The 20564-nt window shown below is 44.1% G+C and overlaps 1 protein-coding gene across 1 annotated transcript in view; it reads left to right on the top strand.

Annotated features, from left to right (window-relative positions):
• samd11 (sterile alpha motif domain containing 11) overlaps positions 1-20564 on the top strand; it is a 54666-nt gene that overhangs the window by 22775 nt on the left and 11327 nt on the right. Inside the window, exons 4-6 of the mRNA XM_042490962.1 lie at positions 3233-3342; positions 11700-11792; positions 15997-16161. Of these exons, the coding sequence (XP_042346896.1) occupies positions 3233-3342; positions 11700-11792; positions 15997-16161 (368 nt within the window). The remainder of the gene's footprint in view (positions 1-3232; positions 3343-11699; positions 11793-15996; positions 16162-20564) is intronic.

Here is a 20564-nt window from a genome sequence, read left to right as displayed (position 1 = left end):
CATTGTGAAAATATAGAAAAATAATTCACAAGATATTGTAATGTTGAGAAGCGGGGACTATGCAATCCAACCGATAAAAAATGTTAGCACTGAGCGTCTCTGCAAACCAAGGATAAGTTACATTTGCACATTATTATTTAGCGGATACTTTGAGATTTTGTGTTTCAGCAACATTTTGGTTAATGTATAATCCGGTTAAGGGACAAAAACCAAGTAGTTATAGTTAAGATAAAGATCATGTTTTAAAATTAAATACCCCATTGTAGGGGACAAAATCCTGGCAGGAGATGCAGCAATGTCTTGGTTAAAAAAAAAAAAACTAAAAAATGCCAACATTTGCATCTGGAGACTGGACTAGACTGTGATGTGAAGTGATATGATAAATAATAAGTGTATTTAAAATACGTCGATCAAAGGCATTGAAAGAAAACAGCAGTAGATATTAGGGCTGAATGTTGCCTAAAATGTGTCTGTTTGTGTGTTAAAGTGTGTAAAAGTATATACAAATTTCAAGTGTCAAACGTCTGGTCACATTCTTAGGCATTTCTCTCCCCCTGGTCTTTGATACGATACTTCCTGATCCAAAGTCAGGAAAAATGTCTAACTTTAGACAATATATTTACTTTTGGTACGCTTAATTACCACATATAAAGAGAAGGGGCTAAAATATGTATTCCCTAAACCTAAAAAGAAAAAAAATGTTTTGATATCAGCACCTGAGTTCTGGTGTCATATTTGCACCAATATCAATTCTTATAAGTTGATAGCTAGCCCTTTCAGAAATTTGATTAGTTTAAAAAACTGTGTGCAATCATCTCAGTAATATCCGATACCAGAAGTATCCATGACAGACGTTGAGTATTAACACATATTAGTCATCCCAGCGTCTGGGTCAGTGTGTCTGTCCTGCGGCCGGAGATGAGAGGTATTGACCACTTTAGGGATGAGCTGAGGATGAGATGATTGTCTCCGGCGTGCACCTTGGTGATAAGAACGCAGCTCATGTCCTTCTTTGCTATCAGGCCAAACAGCCTCAATATACCCCCCCGCCTCATCCTCTAAGAGGCCCCCATCCTGCCCGGCTAACCCCGGCCTTAGGAGCTCCTTAGGGAGCGCTGACTCAGGTGACTGGGTTTTAAATGCCCCCACCCCTCTGCCTCATCTTCTAGGGCTTGAGTATGACCTTGCCTCCACCCAGAGAAAGAGAGGAGGAGGAGTTGAGGGAGGGCAGAGGTGGGTGAGGATAGGGCTAGGCCCTCATTAGCCCAAGCCGAGGCGGGACAGCTCAGGAAAAGTGCGCTAATTACCCCACTAACAATGTCCTTGCCGTTCATGGCTTAAAGCGGCCACTTCGCCACAGGATAATAACCCCATCACCTCTTTGAGAAGTTCAGGATGGCATTATCATGATCACTTTAAATGATGGACAGAGGGTGGTGTTATTACGCAGCTAGCTCGTTGATGGATTTGGCTGCAGTTTCTCACAGCGGAGTGAGTAACTTCAGTGTGTGTGATGTGTGTTTTGTTGGTGGTGACACAGAAGCATTATTATATGACTTAGAGCACAATTAAGAAAAGCCTGCATCTCATTTTCTTTTTGAAGAAAACCATTGGGCTCTCAGACGCAGATAGCTACTAATTTTAGTAAGTTACACTCTAAAAAAAGAAGTCTATCATTAGTCCAAAAAGTTTACAGTAACAGTTCAATCAAGCGTCTCGTTGCCAAGCAACCGGTGGGGACTGTTTTGTCTGAGACTGTTTTCTGAGTCACTGGTTCTCTGTGACTGAAAGGTGACTGAAGCCAGCATTAGGGCCCTCCACGCTTTCCTTCATCTTTTCTGTTAGCGTGTGGAAAACAGCTTGGCGACCGACAGCCTGACATTACAGCGGGAGCCTGTAATCATGGGACTGTAAAAACCCAGATCCAGCAGCCGCAAACAGTGTGGCCTCGTCATAGTGGTGGCAGCTAAGAACCATTCACCGCTTCTGTCCCATAAACTGTGCTTGCTGTGTCATACCAGACCCCCTTCATAGATGATTCTGTTTTCAATAAAGTTGCCAGTTAAGCCTATAAACGAGAATCCCGCTGACACGAGAGGATGCTGATACCATCAAACTGATATGTTTAAATGCTGCATGTTTTTAGGATTATTTTGTGGACAGAGTGATGGTGCACATGAAGTTTCCTATTCTTCATGACTTTGGGACGCTCCTCCTTGTAGCATTTATGTCACAGTCATTTAACAGTAAAAGATATTTAGACTAAAAAATATTCAACCCTGTACTTCTCCCACCACACAAGCTGTTTGCCATTACACTACAGTGGTGCTGCATGGCTGCTATACTCCCCTCAAACTCTAAGCGCCTATTTGCCATCATTATGCCATTTAATGCGATCAGGATGGTAATCAGATTGCAAATGAAATACCTCCATGACACAGTTGTTTGGGTCCACTGGTGTGGGGAGGTTAGAATGGCGGCTGGTGGAGTCTTTCGAAGGGCAGAGTGGCTCCAACAAGATCTGGGCATAATCTGTAAACCCTCTCCTGCTCCTCCTTGAGGTGCTGAAGGCCAGGACAGTGGGTTTTAGAGACTCTTGTTGACAGTTTTGTTACAAAGGACCTCCTGTTGAAATACAGGCATGACAGTAGACAAGAAGACCTGAAGCCCAGTGTCATATACCGCAGATGAATTGTGTTGTCTCTCAGATATTATGTCCGTAATAAGTAAGTAAGACCCTGTCAAGGCTAGACTAGTATTTTGTTTTTCATCATCTTGCCTTTTCATATTATTCAATTGCCATATTTCTTTAAAACAGCAGTTGGCAGCTTGAGTTAAAAAGAGCCATAATCAGGTTTTAAGCTGCTAAACTACTTATGAGTTGTGAATATGTTCGTTAATACATCTTAGTGTGGAAGATGAGCAGGGATGAGACCCAAAAGTGCTGGATGCGGTAGTCTGTCAGAGTGTATTACACACCTCAGAGCTAAGAGCCAGTTGACAGGACAGCCACTTGTAGCTGCTTGGTCTGTGTGGCGGTATGCATTTTTGAGAGGACAGTGCTGTCTAGATGGAGGATTTCTGGGGTAAGTAGTGTGTGAAATAAGTTGAATTTATGCACTGCTGCTTTATCACACACCAGTTTGGATTGCGTTGTGGAATTAAGTTTGTTTGGAGCTGCTTTTAAATGTGTTTATTCTCTCTTTCCTCTGCATGTGTATGTGTGTTACAGTCGTGACAGTGACCTCTCGACAATCATCTCCAACCTGCACCACACCAGACAGCACGGCATGCCCGAGGGCCAGTCAGCCTCTGACCACAGCACCAGTACTGGACACACAGGTAGGACCCGCAATGATGCTGCGTGTGTTTGCATGTATGTTTTCTTTCTTTCTCTCTCTTACCTTTTTCATTATTTCTCTTCATCTCCCTTTGCATCCAGACTGATGATATATCCCCCTTTACATCTCCTGCAACATGCGTAAACGTTCCATTACCCATTTAATTTACCCTAATTTGTGTGATTTGGGGGGAATTTAACATAAGCTTATTACTCATTCCTGAAGGTCGCTCTCAAGTTGATTACTTAATGTTCTTCCCACATTCTCTGCCGCTCTCCAGGATTTTTGTTAAACCCCCTGTTTTAAATTACCTCTGAATAAATAGCTTTGTTTGCCATTAATCCAGTTTCATGTGAGCAGAGGAACCATGGTGTGCATGTGCTAAGAGCTTTTCTTACAGCTTACAGACAGAACACAGACAGCGTTTAATCACAGCTATTTGTCAAGTAGCTTGTATGAGAATATTGTACTGCCATCAAACACATATGTTTGCAAAGCAGCTTCTGTGGATATCACCATTCAGCAATCAACCTACTGTACAGGACATTTCGTTTAACCCATTTTTATGACATACTATGTTTGTGTCATCTATAGTCTCCCAACAAGGCAACAATGCTTCACAAGCAACCAAAACTTATATTAATATTATTGCATGTTAAAAATTTAAATATTTTCAATACTTCATAGTTTTGAACTGGTGTGAGTCACACTTTGGTCCTGAGTTTTTTGTGGATGAATATGAACTTTGTCTCAACTCTGATGATGGCACTGATTTTACTGTATGTTGAAATGTTGTTTTAGGCTCTTGTGTTGTTTTTTTTCCCCACATTAAAATGCTTGTAAGGATGTCTTTTCTCAGTGCGCTCCAAGACAGTTTAGTTTTAGGTTCTCTAATGTCATATGCACATCAATTACAGAGAAGCATTCGTTGGCAATAGAAATCTCGCTTCTCAGGCTCCCTCTGACAATGCTCATTAAATATGCATCAAAGAAAATCATGCACTACAAAAAGAGCATAAGACATAAAATAGTACTGAAATTATAGTAATTATTTTCAATGTAATCTGTAATTACGTTTTTTCTAATATCAGCAGACTTCTCCTACATAAAAGATACACGTCTAAAATACTGATCCTGAACCAAGAATCAGCTGAATTGAATACATTTCATCAGAAAGTCCAAACATATTTTCAACAAACACATTTCTCCCTAATTAACAAATGACATGTCTTTTTATCAGTGAAGACCATACCCTTGCTCCACCGTTGCCCTGGGTTTGACCCTGTCCGTTCTTACAACATTAGCCAGAGGCACAGCGAGCGCCATAATCAGCCCAGACCCAACACCTCCATACCCTCTCTCTGTGTGCTCATCTCCACTGTCTGCCAGATTAATTGTCCATACGGTGCCTCTGATATCAGACGGGGTGGGTGGAAGGTGGAGGGTATTAGACTGCTCAACAGCTAGCCCAGTCAGTGTCTTAAACCCCGTTTGGGACGGATTTCCACCCAAATACTGGCCTAATCAGCTGCTAAACTTAATGGAGAAATCGGAGCACTGAATAGTTATCTTAATGGAGAAAGACACAAAGGGATAGTGGTGGGGGGGGTGATGAAGGAAGGGGCGAGCACAAAGTGGCCTACACTAAGGGGGGTCCAAGACCCTAAAATCTGTCCGTTTGAGCATTAAAGGGAGATTTAACAGGCTGCCTAAGCGGCTCGCTCCGTGTCTGTAAACAAGTCCAATCCGATCAGTCACTGGCTCTAATTCTGTCTGCCAGTGAAATTAGACACACAAACACACAATTACACACAAATAACACATAGTTATACAGATGCGTGCCCACGCAAAATCAACACAGGTTTAAATTTGCGTCCAAATGCATAGGTGGGTGTAATGTGTATAAGTTTTAGAGCAGTGGATTATTTGACTTTGAGATAGATGAGATGGTAAGCGCAGCTCGCTGTCTATGATTTTGTTTACTCTGTTCTGTCAGTCAACTCTCCTATTTGACTTATCCTCCAAAAACATCATTCAATGATCTGTGGAGTGAGAGAATCTAAGAGATGGAGAAAGACAGGAGAGAAATTAAGGATAAGAGAAAGTCTGCAACAGAGCGAGACAGAGATGCAGTGATGGAAGAAACATTTGGAAATAAAGAGACAGAGGAAAGAGAGATGAATGAGTGCGGTGGTGGTATCAGGGGAGGGCAGGCGGCAGCTATGGCGGCGGACGGCTCAGTGTATTTGTGCGTGTGTGTGTGTGTGTGGGTCAGGAGGAAAGGGAAGCAGCCTTGCCGGGTCGTCTCTGCGCCGGAGTGGGCCGTTAATTAAATCTGAGGGACAGACAGGAGGGCTGCCTCCCTCCTTCTCTTCTCCTCCATCTCTCCCTCCCTTGTTCGCTCTCTCACTCCCCAGCCGCTGGCTATTCAGAGGCTCTGTGAAAGGTGGAGGGGAGGGAGGAGGGAGGGGCAGAGCAGGGGCGCCGACGCTGAGAGTCTGGCTGCCTGTGGAGACTGTAAACCGTGGCTCTGCGGTCAGACCGGAGACTCAAACAGGCAGATAAGGTGTTTTTGGACCGCCACTCTCTCTCTCCTCTGTTCCCTGCACTCAGACTCCCAGAGGCAGTTACAGCCTGTTGGTGTGTGTGTGTGGTTGGGGGTTGTAGCAGCGGTTTGGGGCTTGAGCACATTTTTGTGTGTGTGTGTGTGTGTGTGTGTTTGTGTGTGTGTGTGTGTGTGTGTGTGTGTGTGTGTGTGTGTGTGTGTGTGTGTGTGTGTGTATTTGAGCGTGTGCACCTTTCCGTGTGTGGCTTTAAATGCCTGGTTTTAGATGTTTGCTTGCGTGTGAATCTGCAGCGTGTTTGTGCAAGACCGTTCTTTTTCCAAACTGATTGTGAGTGAGGATTGCTTTTAAAGTATTACCAGCTAATTATTGCACGATTAGCATAGAAAGGCGATTCCAAACAAAAGGAAACACTCCAGGATTTCTGATGATATTAGCTCTGTCATACAGAAGTAAAAAGGGAAATGTGGGTTGTAAATATTTGAAAACATCCCGCTGCTTAACAGGAATGTGATCGCACTGCCATGGCAAAATGGCTTCTTGGGTTTTTTATTCATAAAGACATGTTAGCCCTTCTGTCAAAAGATGAAATGTAAAATAAATATTCAAGTAAATAGTTAAATTAATACTTATTTTTTCCATTCAGAGCTCTTCAAGGAAACCAAACAAAAGTTTTAGTCCAAAAGGTCAATTTTTCTGTGTGCGATTTTAATGTCTTTGCCATCTTTGGTGGGGGTTTTGTATTCAATTTCTTAAAAATCACTCAATAGTTGAGCTGAGAATAAGTCAGTTGCATTTGGTCTCCTTCATCCTTAAATTTGGACTTGGATTGATTCATTTAAAAAAAAAGTTACTACTTTTTTCATCATGTTAAATGTAATGGATTGCTAAGCAACATTTGAGTAGAAAATGATTTCCCTCTTATCAAAGTAACATAACATAATGTTACAGTTTCAGTACTGACATCAGAATCTGACATCACATTCATTATGTGAATAACTTTAGATATACTTTTTGTATTTGAATTTCTCATTGGAAAGATTTGTTGTGAGTTGTAAGTTACAATCAGGTCTCAAACGTCTTTAAAATGTGCTGAGGTTTACTTTATGTGTTAGACTTAGACTTAGACACGTTTATTTATCCCACTTGTGGGAAATTCACTTGTCACAGCAGCCGTGTGTACAGAAAAAAATATATAAAAATATCAATATATACAAAATATAAAATATAAAATATACAATAGTCCAAAAAATAGTCCATCCATTCCTCTTTACCTTTTGACTAAATTTTGCTGTATTTTATCTTTTATTCGAGAAGTATTTAATCCCATTATGTTTAAAGGCTCAGACGCACCAAACTGACATCAGAGAATTAGCAGAGACAAGGCTGACTGAAGCCTCATGTAGCCAGTGTCTTAACCATAAAGTTGCACATGAACACATTACAATTACTACCACCAATAGCCAATCAGCATGTATGTTCTGTGTCTTTGTGAGAGGGAATGACTCTCCATACCAGCAGACGGTGGTAGTCAGTAATTGTCAACACAGTCCAACACAGTCCAACACAAAGCATATTTACTGTGCACCAGTGAAGAAAAACACAAACCACCAGGAAATGTTTCTGTTAAGAGCTCAGTGGCAAAAACAAGTCAATCTGACCTTATTTAATAATTAAGTTAGATCTCACTTGCTCTTGACTTTAGCCTTTTGTTTACATTCCTCACTTCTGTTTTTCTCCTTGTGCTCCGAGGAGCTGGCTTCAATGTCTTCGACGCCGATCCAACAGGCTGAATCAGCAAAAAACAAAAAAAAACCCCAATGAGAGCCAACGGTGCGGGACACACTGCAGTGACTAGGGTGACAGACACTCACTGATGGCCCAACATTGATCGATGGCACAGAGTTTTCTTGGTGTGTCAGGGCCTCAAGACAAAGTAATTAGTAATTTACAAACTTTTTTGAGTATCTAGTAATAGCAGCATTGCCCACAGAATGGCAGTGCATGTGTGACGGTAACTGACAATGGGTGCAGGAGAAATGGACACTTTTGTCTTTGTTTTTTTGTTTGTTTTGACACCTTTTAAAAGCCTGTCTGTCCCTTTGTTTTATTCTGGGTCCCCTAAAATTTTTTTGCAGTACAGACATAGCTCATGGCTTGTTTTTTTCCTCTGCAGCAGTTTGTCACTCACAGGGTTGATAACTGATCTGTCACAGCTTATCAGATCACATCGATGGATGACAGCAGTAGCTAAACAGTGTATATATTACCTCAAATACATGAATGTGTTGGAAACCCTGAATAGCTGTCACAGTCCAGAACTAACTGTGAACAAATCACTGTTACTGCTGCTGGAAACATCACCTCTTGTGCACCAGAGGGTTTTTACAGGAAGGATGTACTGTACCCGACAGAAGGCCTTTAGAGTGACAAAAATAAATGCTTGCACAGATAGCCTTTAGGTTCAGTTTTTATTGTGTTACATAAGCATACTGTGTTGCAAAGGGGACATGTATTTATATGACTGTCACATATATAACACACTTTAAGGTTAGCCATATTTTAGTTGGTATACTACATGTGCGAATCTTGTCCTCCCATGATTTTCTCTCTCTTCCTCTGTAGTTGTGTTTTTCTCTCTGCCTCTCCTAATTTCTGTCTTCCTGTTGAAAAGACATACAGCCTGACAAACAGAGGAGCCGTGGTACTGTGTGTGCACATTTGCACGTGTTGGTGGTGGCGCATCCCCTCCTCAGCGTGAGCAGAAGCGCCTCTCTCCCCATCTCCATCGCCCACCCCAATTCCTCCCCCATCCTCCCCTCCCTCTCCCAGCTGCATAGGCCTGTAAGCCAATCAATGGCAGGGCTTTCAGGGCCGGCGGAGGCCCCGGCGCACGGAGGGGGGATCAATAAGTTATTAGCACCATTCTGTCAGCTGTAATGTGGAGATTGATCGGGGGGCTGCGGCTGGCGGCCCACCCCACGTCCCGGCCTGTCACTCCCCCCCTTCTCTCGGCACAGCCCCCCCCCTCTCCGGCCTGATAAAGATGACAGATTAACGGAGTAAGAGAGGAATTAAGGAGTCTGGCTGTCTGAGCTGTCACCACGCTCCATGGGATGGAGAGTGGAGAGGAAGAGGACTAAAGTTTGAGGGAGGAGAGGAAATCAGAGAGTAAGAAAGAAAGAGAAATGCCTGCCTGATGGTTTGCCCTGGTGGTGTCACATGAAAGAGAAGTGCTTTAGGTCCTGCTGTTTCCTCTTTTCTCTGTCTGTTTTCATCCCTCTTTTCTCTCAGTGGGAGGAACAGCAGATAAGGAGGAGGTTAACCAGCAGGAGGAACTGGGTGGTCGAAAAAAAGCTAGCCTGTTAGCCTGTAGACTATTTGTTTACCAAAAATGGCAGAAATGGGGGTCATACCAGTTAATGCTATTTGCACTTAATTATTGCACTCTTTTGACAGTGAAAAATCACAGTCAACTCCTGACTCCATAACCACTAATTCTTCAGGAATATTAACAAGCAGGTGATAGGGAAATACCCTGGGTAGCAAACTTGACTGTAAGCAGCGTCAGTGGGAGTAAAAGGGTTAGCAGAGACGCTAGCAGAGCTCAGGGTTCGGCATTAAAAGGGAGCGCCGGCGCTCTAAGAAGCCCCATTTAATTGGCTTTAAAAGCTTTCCGCCCTCAAATCTCTGGCCCTCGGGCACTCGCTCAGGAGACGCAGTGTCTTGAGTGAGGTCGGCTCAAGAGACGACTCAAGTGTGTGTTTGATCATGAGAGGCTCTGGGTGTGGGTGTGAGCATGTGTGTGTGTGTTTGGTAGAAGAGGTGGTTTAACTAATGGGGGTTCTCTCTCTTTGTTAATATTCTGCTAATAGGATAGATGGAGACCTTTTTGTGTTTTTCTTTTTTTTTTGTTGTTGAAAGGACCAGAGAAAGAAATGTGCTGAACATGATTTGAAAAAGAGAGAAAAAAACAGGATGAGATATCATAAAGGAGATGACAGGAAAAGTAGAAATTGTGAAAAAAGATTTGGTGTGTGTGTGTGTGTGCGTGCGTGCATGCACATGTCCATTAGCCCTCCTCCCCACGCTGTCTCCTCAGGACGGTATAGGGAGTGGATCTCCTCAGGACCTGAGAGGCAACATCAAACACTGGATCATTAGTGAACCTCCCCCCTCTCCCTCTCTCCCCCGTTCTCGTTCGCTCGCTCGCCCTCTCATCAACACCAGGGCTCCTTCAGCAGCCCAACAAAATCCTCTGGGTCCTGTCTAAGTGTCTTTCTGTCTCCTTCCCCTCCCTGCCTATCTGTGTCTTGTTATAGAGAAGAAAGAGCATAAGTTTGGGTGATAGGTTAAAGGTTAAAGGTCAGACTCCACTCCATCTTCACTCCTCTGTTGATGACTGTACGACTGTTGCTAAGGTAACAATAATATCAGGAGTGGACACATGACAGAATGTTGTTTGCTTGTCTGAAATTACCTTGTGTTTTTTTTTTTAGCACCTTGTTCATTGTTTCTCTGCAGTGTTTACACATGCTGTGCAAATGATGAAAAATTGCTTTGTTGAAAAGAAAGACAGAGAGAGAGAAAAACAGTTCTCCTTGAGGGAGGGGAAAAAAGGCGCTCCCCCATCCCTAAAAATACGCACCGAGAAGTGAGACAGAGAGAAAGCGATAGGAAAGAGAAAGAGGGGAAACAGTTGCTGCTGTGGCTTGGCTCTGTGAGGAGGAAGAAACAGAGTCAGAGAAAAAGCAGAGGTGCATGAGATAGAAATAAAGAAAGAGAGAGAGAGAGAGCAATGACAAACGGCTTTTTCCTTCCTGCCGGCGCTGCGTGCGATGTGCTCTGCATCCCCTCTCTCGCTGATTAGGCCCGTATTGATTTGAGGTGTGTTTAAGGGGGGGTGGAGGTGAGGCGATTGGGCGGGAAGGAAGAGAGGGATGAGAGGGGAGGAGAGGAGGAGGCAGTAGGGGGTGCTGTAATTGTACACTAGATGCTCCTCTTTGGTGGCAGGGGAGGAGGCAGGGGGAGATCAGGGAGGAAGAGATGGAGGTAGGGTGGGTGTTAATGGGAGGAGAGAGAGAACTCCTGATGGGAGGAGGTTTCAAACATACCTAGAGGAGAAAGAGAGAAGCAGATGGAGAAATGAGAAGACGATCAGATGTGTGTTTATGAGGGGAGGACAGCAACAAGAGAGAGGGGAGTAGCTGTCGCGGAGTTACAGAAACTAAAAATAAACACATGATATAGCCATAATGTAGGCTGAGAGGGATTTCTCAAGGAGCTGAGAGGCTCTCACGCACTTTAGCTCAGTCAGAGGCTTTTGTGCCAACATCTGGAAAAAGCGAAGAAAGAAGAGAGGAGAAGAAGAACAGTGATAACACTTGAGGACAGACTGTTGGAAAGAGACGTTGGAGCAGAGAGACAGAGCCCTCCTCCCTTCTGCAAATACACACACACACACACACACACACACACACACACGTGAATGAGCCGGGCAGATCTGTCATCCACAGCGGTGCAGGCCCCCTCTCATATCTGACAGAACAGGCACATCTCCAGACGCCCGTGGCTCGCTTCACTCGCTCTGTCTCTTCCTTTTCTCTCCACCTTTCACTTTTTTCTCCTCTTTGGCTCCTTTTCACTCTCTTGCTTCTAACTCTGCATTTGCAAAGTAGCCGCCATGTACACAGGTAGACAAAGAGCAGAGTGGCAATATTGAGCTTTTACTTTAGACTTTCTACTGACTGCTCTTTCTTTCTCTCTCTGTCTCTCTTTCTCTCTGTGTTTACAGATGACCTTCTAGGCAAGAGAAGAAGCTTCTCTCCCAACAGCAGCAGCGAGTGTCCCTCTGACAGCAAGAAGTCACGTAGCGTATCCCCCAAAGGTAAGACCATGCAGAGTATTTGTGTGTTGTGATGCTCCAGATGTGCTAGGATGTAGGTTTTCTGACAGGAAACAGGTGAACATTGCCGAAAAAGAAGATGGGGTGGCTGAGTGTTAAAGAGAAAGGATTGGTTTAGATGCTGGTGGTCCGTGTGTTAGGGTTAGCGTGACACACACACACACACACACACACACACACACGTTAGCAGAGGTCAGAAGTCAGTAACGGTTCAGTATACCCATATAACCAAAACATAGTATTTTCTCACATACAATGGTATGGACCTATGATGGTACACAATGAAACTATGAGGACAGTTTTGACTTTTTTGAGACTGACTTGTGACTTGCAAAGCAACGACCCTTAAACAGGAAACAGCAGGGTTGGTATTATGTCTAATTTTCACCAAATGCTGCACATACAATAATACAAAATAATATAATATACTAAATAATATGATACCCCCTGTAGATAGAAAATAACTTTTACACCCAATTCTTAATATACATACTTTGTTAACTTTTAATCTGCTTTCTTTATGAGAACAACATATATAGCAGATCTTGAGAAGGCATACCTTGGCCAGACAGTGCTCGCCTGTAGGGCTGCAATCCGGTCGCCATCCTCTATTATTCATATCTCCCTCATGCGGTGTGAAACCGGGCGCCCGACGTAGACCCGACGCAACCACCAGGCCTGTCCCTCTGGACTCCTGAGGAAGACTTCCTGACTGATGCATTATACAGCAGGAAAAACCACAAAACGAAGGGCAGCTCGCCGCACATCCAGCCTCATCTCTGGAGACACCTGAACAACATGCATACACATTAACACACATACACAGACTCCAGGTGAACATGTAAGCCAAACATCATTATCAGAACACATACAGCAACACAAATATCTCCAATTATGGTTGATAGATGGCTGCAAGTATTTGCTTAAGTGCAGATTTATCTTGAGCCTGGTGTTGACCTTTGCCCTCTGGGTGACCTTTTAGCGACAGCAGTCTGCCTGGAGCCGTTTTCTCTTTAGAGTAGCACTCATTCTTGGCCATTATAGTTACTTAGACACAACCCAGCTTCTGAATGATGCATGGGTTTTTGTGGATGTGTGTTTGTGGAGTGTGTGTATCCGTGTACTCAGGCTTGGCTTCCTTTTAAGGCAAATGGGGCTTGTGTGTTTTTATTTTGACGGTGTTCTTGTGCCTGCGCGGTTAGGTGTTTGGCTTTTAAAGCAAACAAGTTCTGTATACGCCTTGCACATATTCTTCCTTTGCTGTATATTTGCATAAGGGAGACCGATAAAGAAGATGTTTGTGTGAATATGTCTGTGCGTGTGCATAAGTGTGTGTGCAGCTTGCTGTCCAGAAACGTGCATTTAAGCCACTTCAAAACACGGCTGATCCTGTGTCTTAACCTTGAGCTCTGTCCACATTCAAACCCTTACTCTGCACCTGTGTGTGTGTGTGTGTGTGTGTGTGTGTGTGTGTGTGTTATCTATGCGTATCTTCTTGCCTGCAAGTTCAGTGACACACTCTATCCCTTAATGACTAATGCAGGTGGAGAAATAGATTGAGTGAGAGAGACAGAGAGGGTAGCGTAGGGATGGAGCCAGAGAGATTGGATGCCGCTGTGTAAATGATGTCTGTTTTTCTTTCTGTTGCAAAGTCGGCACCCCCTGCTGTGTTTAGAGAGCGAGAAAACTTCAGATAGTCACAGACTAGTTGCGTGCGCACGTACACACACACACACACACACACACACACACACACACACACAGGACCTTGGGTGGATTAGCTGGAGCTTGACGGTGCAGACAGAGATGCTTGCGTGCTTGCTTCCTCCCCCCACCACCACCTCCAACCCACCTCCGCTCCTCAGCGCCACTCCTGCTCGCCTGCCCGGGGCCAGGCTCAGGTTTCAATAAGAAGGAGGGTGGTAAAAATAACCCCTGCTTTCCTCTGCTTTTCCCTCCTCCTCCTCCTCCTCCTCCTCTTTCCCATCCTCTTTCTCCCTCCTCTAACTCCCAAACCACCTTCCCATATCCCCCACCACCCTTACCTTAGATCATGTTACTATTGACAGAGAGAGGGAGGAGGGAGGTCAGAGGGAGAGATTAAGTGTGGGGACTGACAGCTAGATAGATATCATACACCACATCACCTTCACAACACCTCAAACGCAGCTCAGCAGTGCACAGAAATACACACATGATGGAAGAAGCTGAGCCTTTTTTGTTGTCTGCATTTAAAAAAGTCAAGACAGAACAGTTTGACAATCCTACTTATAACCTATCACCCCATGCCAAAGTTACTGCATGCTTACTTCTGTGCTTTCTGTCAGAAATAGTGAGTTCATAATGGGGTCAGAATCACACCATTAACAATGCATGACTGTATGTGTATAACTTCATCTAAAGAGGTTTCCAGTCCATCAGTGCTGTATTCTTAATGAATATTCTGTGTACACGCATGTTTCTGGCTGATATTTGAGGAAGCATTCACGTCAGAAAGTTTTTTTTTTTTTAGAACTGCATTAGAAACTATTTTATCCTACACACCTGTCTTATCATTCAGAATTACAAAAAAACAATGCTCTCCTTCAAATTGTGAACCAGTAGATATGTCAGAGGGCTCAGAATTACTCAACCCCCCCCCACAGAAAACATTGGTCTCAGTGGTCACTGTTGTGCACGTTCACACTTCACAAGATCTCGCTCAACGTTCAGTTCACACAGGTTAGAATGAACTACTTCATGTTCGTAGTCTACAGTTTGAATTTTGAAATGAACAGAATCAATCTGTCGGAAAAAATGTACATAAATGTCTTTCGTTTATAAAATAAAATCTTGTGATCATCATTTTATATGCAAATGTCTCTCAAGACTGGTCAGAGGCTTCGACATGATGCGTCCTTTCAGCTTTTTGCTGCTGTGGCTAATGTTCTGACTCGTTTTTTCAGACCTGGCAGGCACAACGTTCCCGTTGGAACCTGTAACTTACTTAATTGTCTATGACATTTCCTTAAATATTCATATGAACTGGCCTCAGCAGAACTGGTAGCCGCTTTTGTCTGAACTGCAAGTTGCACAAACCATACAGGTGCAAGCTGCAACTTCTGGAGCTGAAAAATGAAGCCAATGCGGAAGTGCCAAAAGCTGCAGTTTCTGAAATGGCCACTTGAGGCTGGCTCCAGAAGTGAAACAATTCTGACAGACCCTGGTGTTAAAATGTCAAACTACAGCAGAAATAAGCATGTTTACAGCATGGTACAAAAAACAGTTTTGGTCTCTTTAGCTAATTTAAACATTCATGACAACTGCACGGGGAGTTCATTATTTTTTTAATCACTCACCACATATGTAAAGGCGGGTCGCTTGAGTGACTGGCTGTCAGTGAGGTGTCGCTATAGTCTGTGAGTCAGAGCCACATCTTGCTGCTCCACAGCTCCACCCTCTCAAACACGGTCACCTCTGACTCCAGAAAACCAACATGGCTTCGACCGAAATGCCGAACTCAAGGATTAAAAACAGGACTCCACAAATGACAGGGTGACGTCACAGTAGCTACGGCATTTATTTTACTCTGTCCATGATTGTGTCAGAATCTGTTTCCCTGACAAAAAGTGTTTTCCTCCTGTTAAAATGCGTAGCACCCCTCTGTGGTTAGGGGAAACACATATTGATGGGGAAACAGTCTTTGATACAACAATGACATGCTGCACGTGTTGTAGAATGTTACAAATGCATACTCTCAGTTCACTGTTGATTAAAAAACATGAGCACGTTCGCAAGCAAGACAAAACACTGACACTAGTATTAGATTAAGTTGATTCTTTGTTTCTTTGGGATTAACTGATTTGTATGCTTTGCGGGGTTGCTAAACAGCAGAGTGCTGTGTCATGAAATGTGAATTTGGGTATTCAACTGCAAATTTTCCAAATCTGTGACCTCTGGCTGCTGTTTGAAATTGCGTAGTAAATTTGAAGTGAGTATGTACTTGAGGCAAATTCCTCAAAGGTACATGAGTGTAGATGAATACATAATTTTTTCATCTTATGTTGAAAAGATAGTCCAGTGTATAACACTGAAGCTAGAGCATAATAGAGTTGTAGAGCCTGCAGTGTCAAGTTAGTATTTATCCCCTGATGAGATGGATATTGACAGTCATTGATTAATATAAGTGTCTTCCTCCTCTCTCCAGAAAACTCCCAGAGCCCAGTAGTGGAGGCAGGCGGCAGCCATAGCCACATGAGCCCTGAGGAGCACTACAGGCGAATGATGTCAGCGCTCAGCGAGCAAGGGTCCTATGAGGAACAGCAGCAACGGCTCTACCAGCTGGCGAGCAGCATGGGTCTGCCTGGCCACGGTCAGTCCACAGGCTCTGTATTTGTAGGTGTGTGTATAGTTATAATGGTCCTTACTGTCATCGTATTGGCTTTTTGACATCTGCAGATTTATCTTGTAACCTTACTGTAGATACCTCAGTTGATTTTTAAATTCAGAATTCATACTCCACCAGTAAGAACTGACTCATAAAAGATCTAGAGGTACTTTTCCTTTAGTTTTTATAAACTTTGAAATAACTTTGAACTTAGTTTGAAGTAACTTGAGATTTACTTCAAACTAAAAGAGTTTCCTTTGGAAGCACTTCACCAGCTTCTGTAAAAACACCTCCTCCATCACCTGTCACCAAGTCACTGTGATGCAGTGCTACTTTGTAACCCCAGAGTGTAGCACTGTGTTCAGGGTACCATGTTAAGGTGTGCCACACTGCTGCCATTGTAAAACCCCAGCCATGGAGACGGCTGACATTTCTATTTGTGGCGCTTGCCCACCCTGTGTCAAAGTGTCACTCAGGGTGATTTCTGACCACCATGGCTCTCCGGTGTTAACAACACCCACAAGGCTTCGCATGCATCAACACCACAATTGATCCAGGAGCTCTCATTGGCCGCCTGCCAACCCTCTAAATCTCCCAACACCCTGGAAACCACCAGTGTGTCCCAGTTTTTCTCAATTTCTACAGTCACATAAAATTTACTGGTTTTAGCTTGAGAGAATTGTAGTTTGAAAAAAAAAAAGGAAAATGAGAAAAGTTGCCTCATTTGGATTTTATAAGTTGGCTTTATACTCATTTCACAGTGCCTGCCATTAAATGTTAACCTTTTTCTCACATTTTTGTAAAGAATGTAACATTAAGTCCTACCAGTCTTTATGAGCTCTTTCGCAGTAGCATAAATCCGATCGATGCCCTGGCCGGATTGTAGTTTGAGCTACTTTTATTTTTATTTGATTAGTAATGATTTTTAATTGCTGGCTGCAAATCTAGGGGGCGAAGCCTATAAACGCTTTAATTGCCTTTCCCCCTGTCGTAGAGGAGTTAGAGGCAAGATGCAGTGCATTGTGGGGATTTTATGGCCCAGGGTGCAGTCTGATCGCTGGCTTCCTTTCCCAGAAACCTCGCCGGTATGAGGCAGACGCTCTGGCGCAATACAGACATACTCGCTCCCTTTCTTCACTTCCACATTCCAAATCGTTTGATAGTTTCCAAACCGTCCTTTATTCTGCACACATGCATTCCTCTTCCAAGCCACACTTAAAAGCTCCCTATGCGCAGAAGAAGAAGAGAAAGAGGTAAAGAGAAACCAGGAATACGAGTACCAAAAAAAAAAAACAACCCAGAAATGGTCAAAGGAAATGTAAAAGGAACAGACGAGGGAGGAGTGAATAAATAACTTCTCCTGGAGCACGAAAAAAAAACCCCATACACATAAGTTTACGGTTCATTAATGATGCTCAGGTCACACACTTAAATACAAATACCATTTAAAACACAACTTCACGGTAAGATTTCCTCTTAGCGACGTGTGTATTTACATTTGCTGTTGTGTTTGTGCGTGTCAGATCCTCTAAGCGGATGATGAGCCATGGGCATCACAGGCTTTGCCAACGCTCCTGACAGCCAAGCCTTTGGTGTTACTAATATTCCTTTTCTTCCACACCTGGCAACTTCCTCCATCTATCCACCGACTACTCACAAGTTTATGTAGAAAACTTATTACAACACACACACTTTCACATCCTCTCTGTCTCCAATTAACAGTCGGAGCTTGTTAAGAAACTGACACTCTCAGACACAAACAGTCCAGGAGGAGGGACACAGGGACGGCTGTTTTGTCTCCTGAGAGGCTGACGCGAATCACTTCAGTGAGAGCCCCTTGACATTGACCTGGTCCCTGATGGGGCCCCTGTGACCCCCTCCTCCCTCCCCCTTGGGCCCCCACCACCACCATCTCCCCTACACATCTCCATCTCAAGCACTGCTTTTATACCTTCTCCCCTCCTCCTCCTTTTCCTTACCCCCACCTCCAACTTTCCCTTTAGCCTTGGTCCCCGCAGAGCATCCTTTCATGTGTTTGAAGTGTCGGGCACAGAAAATTAAAGTGTGTGTGCGTGAAAGAGGCAGGGGTGAAGAGGAACTCTGTGTGCATGTGTGTGTGTGTGTGTGTGTGTGTGAATGTGTAGGTGCAAGGTGTTGTTTGAGAGGTTCTCTCTGGACCTGATGGGCAAAAGAAGAGTAGGGAAGGGGAGTGGAGGGCTGAAATTGGGGGTGGAGGTGGAGAGGTGGCAGGGTTGTAGAAATGGCCAGGAGGGCTTTCCCCCTCTTCATATGATGAAAGGAGAGTGAGAGAGAGAGAAAAGAAAAAAAGAGGTGGGGGTAGATATCCAGATGAAAGTGAAGGGAGGGGTGGGATGGAAGCGGTGTGCTTCTGTTTTGTCTCCTGCAGTTTGGTCTGATTTGAAAGCACAAAGCTGCACACAGCATCTCTTCATCACCATCATCCCGAAGAGCCTAAAACTCAAGCACGTGATTGGTCAAAGTACAGACGGTCAAAACATTCAGAGCGACAAACTCACCACATATTTACTGCTCGCTAAGCCTACGATACTGGCTGAATACCGCTTCCTGAAAAAATACTTAATTTTCTGGTGTACGGTGCGCTTTAGCGGATGCATGTCGGCTTTTGTGTACCTGCCAGTCCGCCAAATCCATCACGAGGCCAGCCAAGCTGCATCAGTGCGTCGCTCTTCTGCATTCTCACGCCGAGAAAAACCCGGCTTAACCGAGGGGATTTAGGCCCAACACCAGGAATGATGGCGGGGAGAAAAATGGGATGGCACAAAAGAGGGATAAGCGGGATGGGTCCGAGTGGTAAACTGGGACCTCCCAAAATAACTCCTGCAAAGGAAGAGATGTGTATTTGTGTGTGTGTGTGTGTGTGCTTGTGTGTCGTCAATTAGGACTCTGATTTGCAGATGAAGGGACTCTCCCCTTGTGTTGCAGCAGCTGCAACACCAAGAGTTTAAAAGGGGGAAATTCTGAATCTGAGCACCTACTCTGCACACACACACACACACACACACACACACACACACACACACACAGGAGGGTAGAGCCCCAGGTGACCCTATTCCTCTCCGTTTACATGAAAGAGAATTAGAGAGGGGGGGGGGGGGGGGAGAGAGAGAGCAAAATATGGGCCCAGTGTTGGAGTGAAGCTTTACAAACATGCACTGGATAAAAAGAGAGTCAAATCAGACAAGAAATTAAAGAAATAATGGAATAATTTTCACTGTTTTATACAGCTTATATTGTTTGAGTTTAAAGGGGCACTCAACTGACTACATGTCCAAGTATTGGCCCTTGCTGCCACTAAAGACTCACACCTTGGGGTTTTCAGTGTGATTTTCATTTTGTTAACTAAATATCGTTGACTGTAATAAAACAAATTAAATAAAATAAACATTGTGTAGTATTCTAAGACAGAATTAGAAAATATAATTGAACAGTGAAATATATTTTATGAATTTTTGAATAAATCTCTTTGTGTTTTAGGTCAGTGAGGTTCAGCTAGTCGAATCTGGACTCAGAACCGGCGTATTCTTCTGGCTATGACCCAGGTTAAATATAATCACAGTATTAGTCAGCCTGAGGAAACGGTTATATAAGGTACGAAAGCCTGCATTAAAAACTGGGCAGTGGGTAGAGTTTAAAAGATGTGGGTGTTTACAAGGAAGGGAGAGTCTGGCGAAAGATGCTGTTGAGTTGCATTATGGGAATTGTAGGTTACAGTGTTTTTAGAACTTGACTAATTAAGGTCTGCAGCCTAAAGTTAGGATTTCTCCCTAGTTTGGTATTTTGGCTGCAATAAAGTCAGCATATCTCTGGCTCTGCAGCATCGATCTGCACTGTTCTTTTTTAAAATCTGTCGCTTGGAAGTCCCCAAACTTTATGGAAGTGCGATACTAAATCACTGGAGCACCCCTTAAACTGACCCAGACGTACAAAATAATTGGTGAGATGGGATTGTGACCACAGAAACTCATAGAGGTCAACTCTTCCACCCTGTCACCCCTGCACTGTGTATGCAAGTGCACAACAGACTGTGTGTGTGTGTGTGTGTGTGTGTGTGTGTGTGTACGCTCTGGGGCTCCAGTTCCCTCTGATCCCTCCCTTATCTCTCACAACCCCCCCCCCCCTTACCCACACACACCCTCACATACACACACACCCTCACACACACACACACACACACCCTTGTCTGCCGCCAGCCGAGTCCCCTGCGGCCTGGCGCAGCAAACAGATCGATACACCGGAGCTAGGCCGCATTAATATCTGTCGCTTCACCCCCCCCCCCCCACCCCGGCGCCCGCCCAACTGCTTCCGCCAACACACCCACACACACAAACCACACACACAACACACAG

This window comes from Plectropomus leopardus, chromosome 8 (genome assembly GCF_008729295.1).
Source record: "Plectropomus leopardus isolate mb chromosome 8, YSFRI_Pleo_2.0, whole genome shotgun sequence".
NCBI lineage: Eukaryota > Metazoa > Chordata > Actinopteri > Perciformes > Serranidae > Plectropomus > Plectropomus leopardus.
The sequence above is the reverse complement of the archived record's forward strand: the minus strand, read 5'-3'. Positions and strand labels throughout refer to the sequence as shown.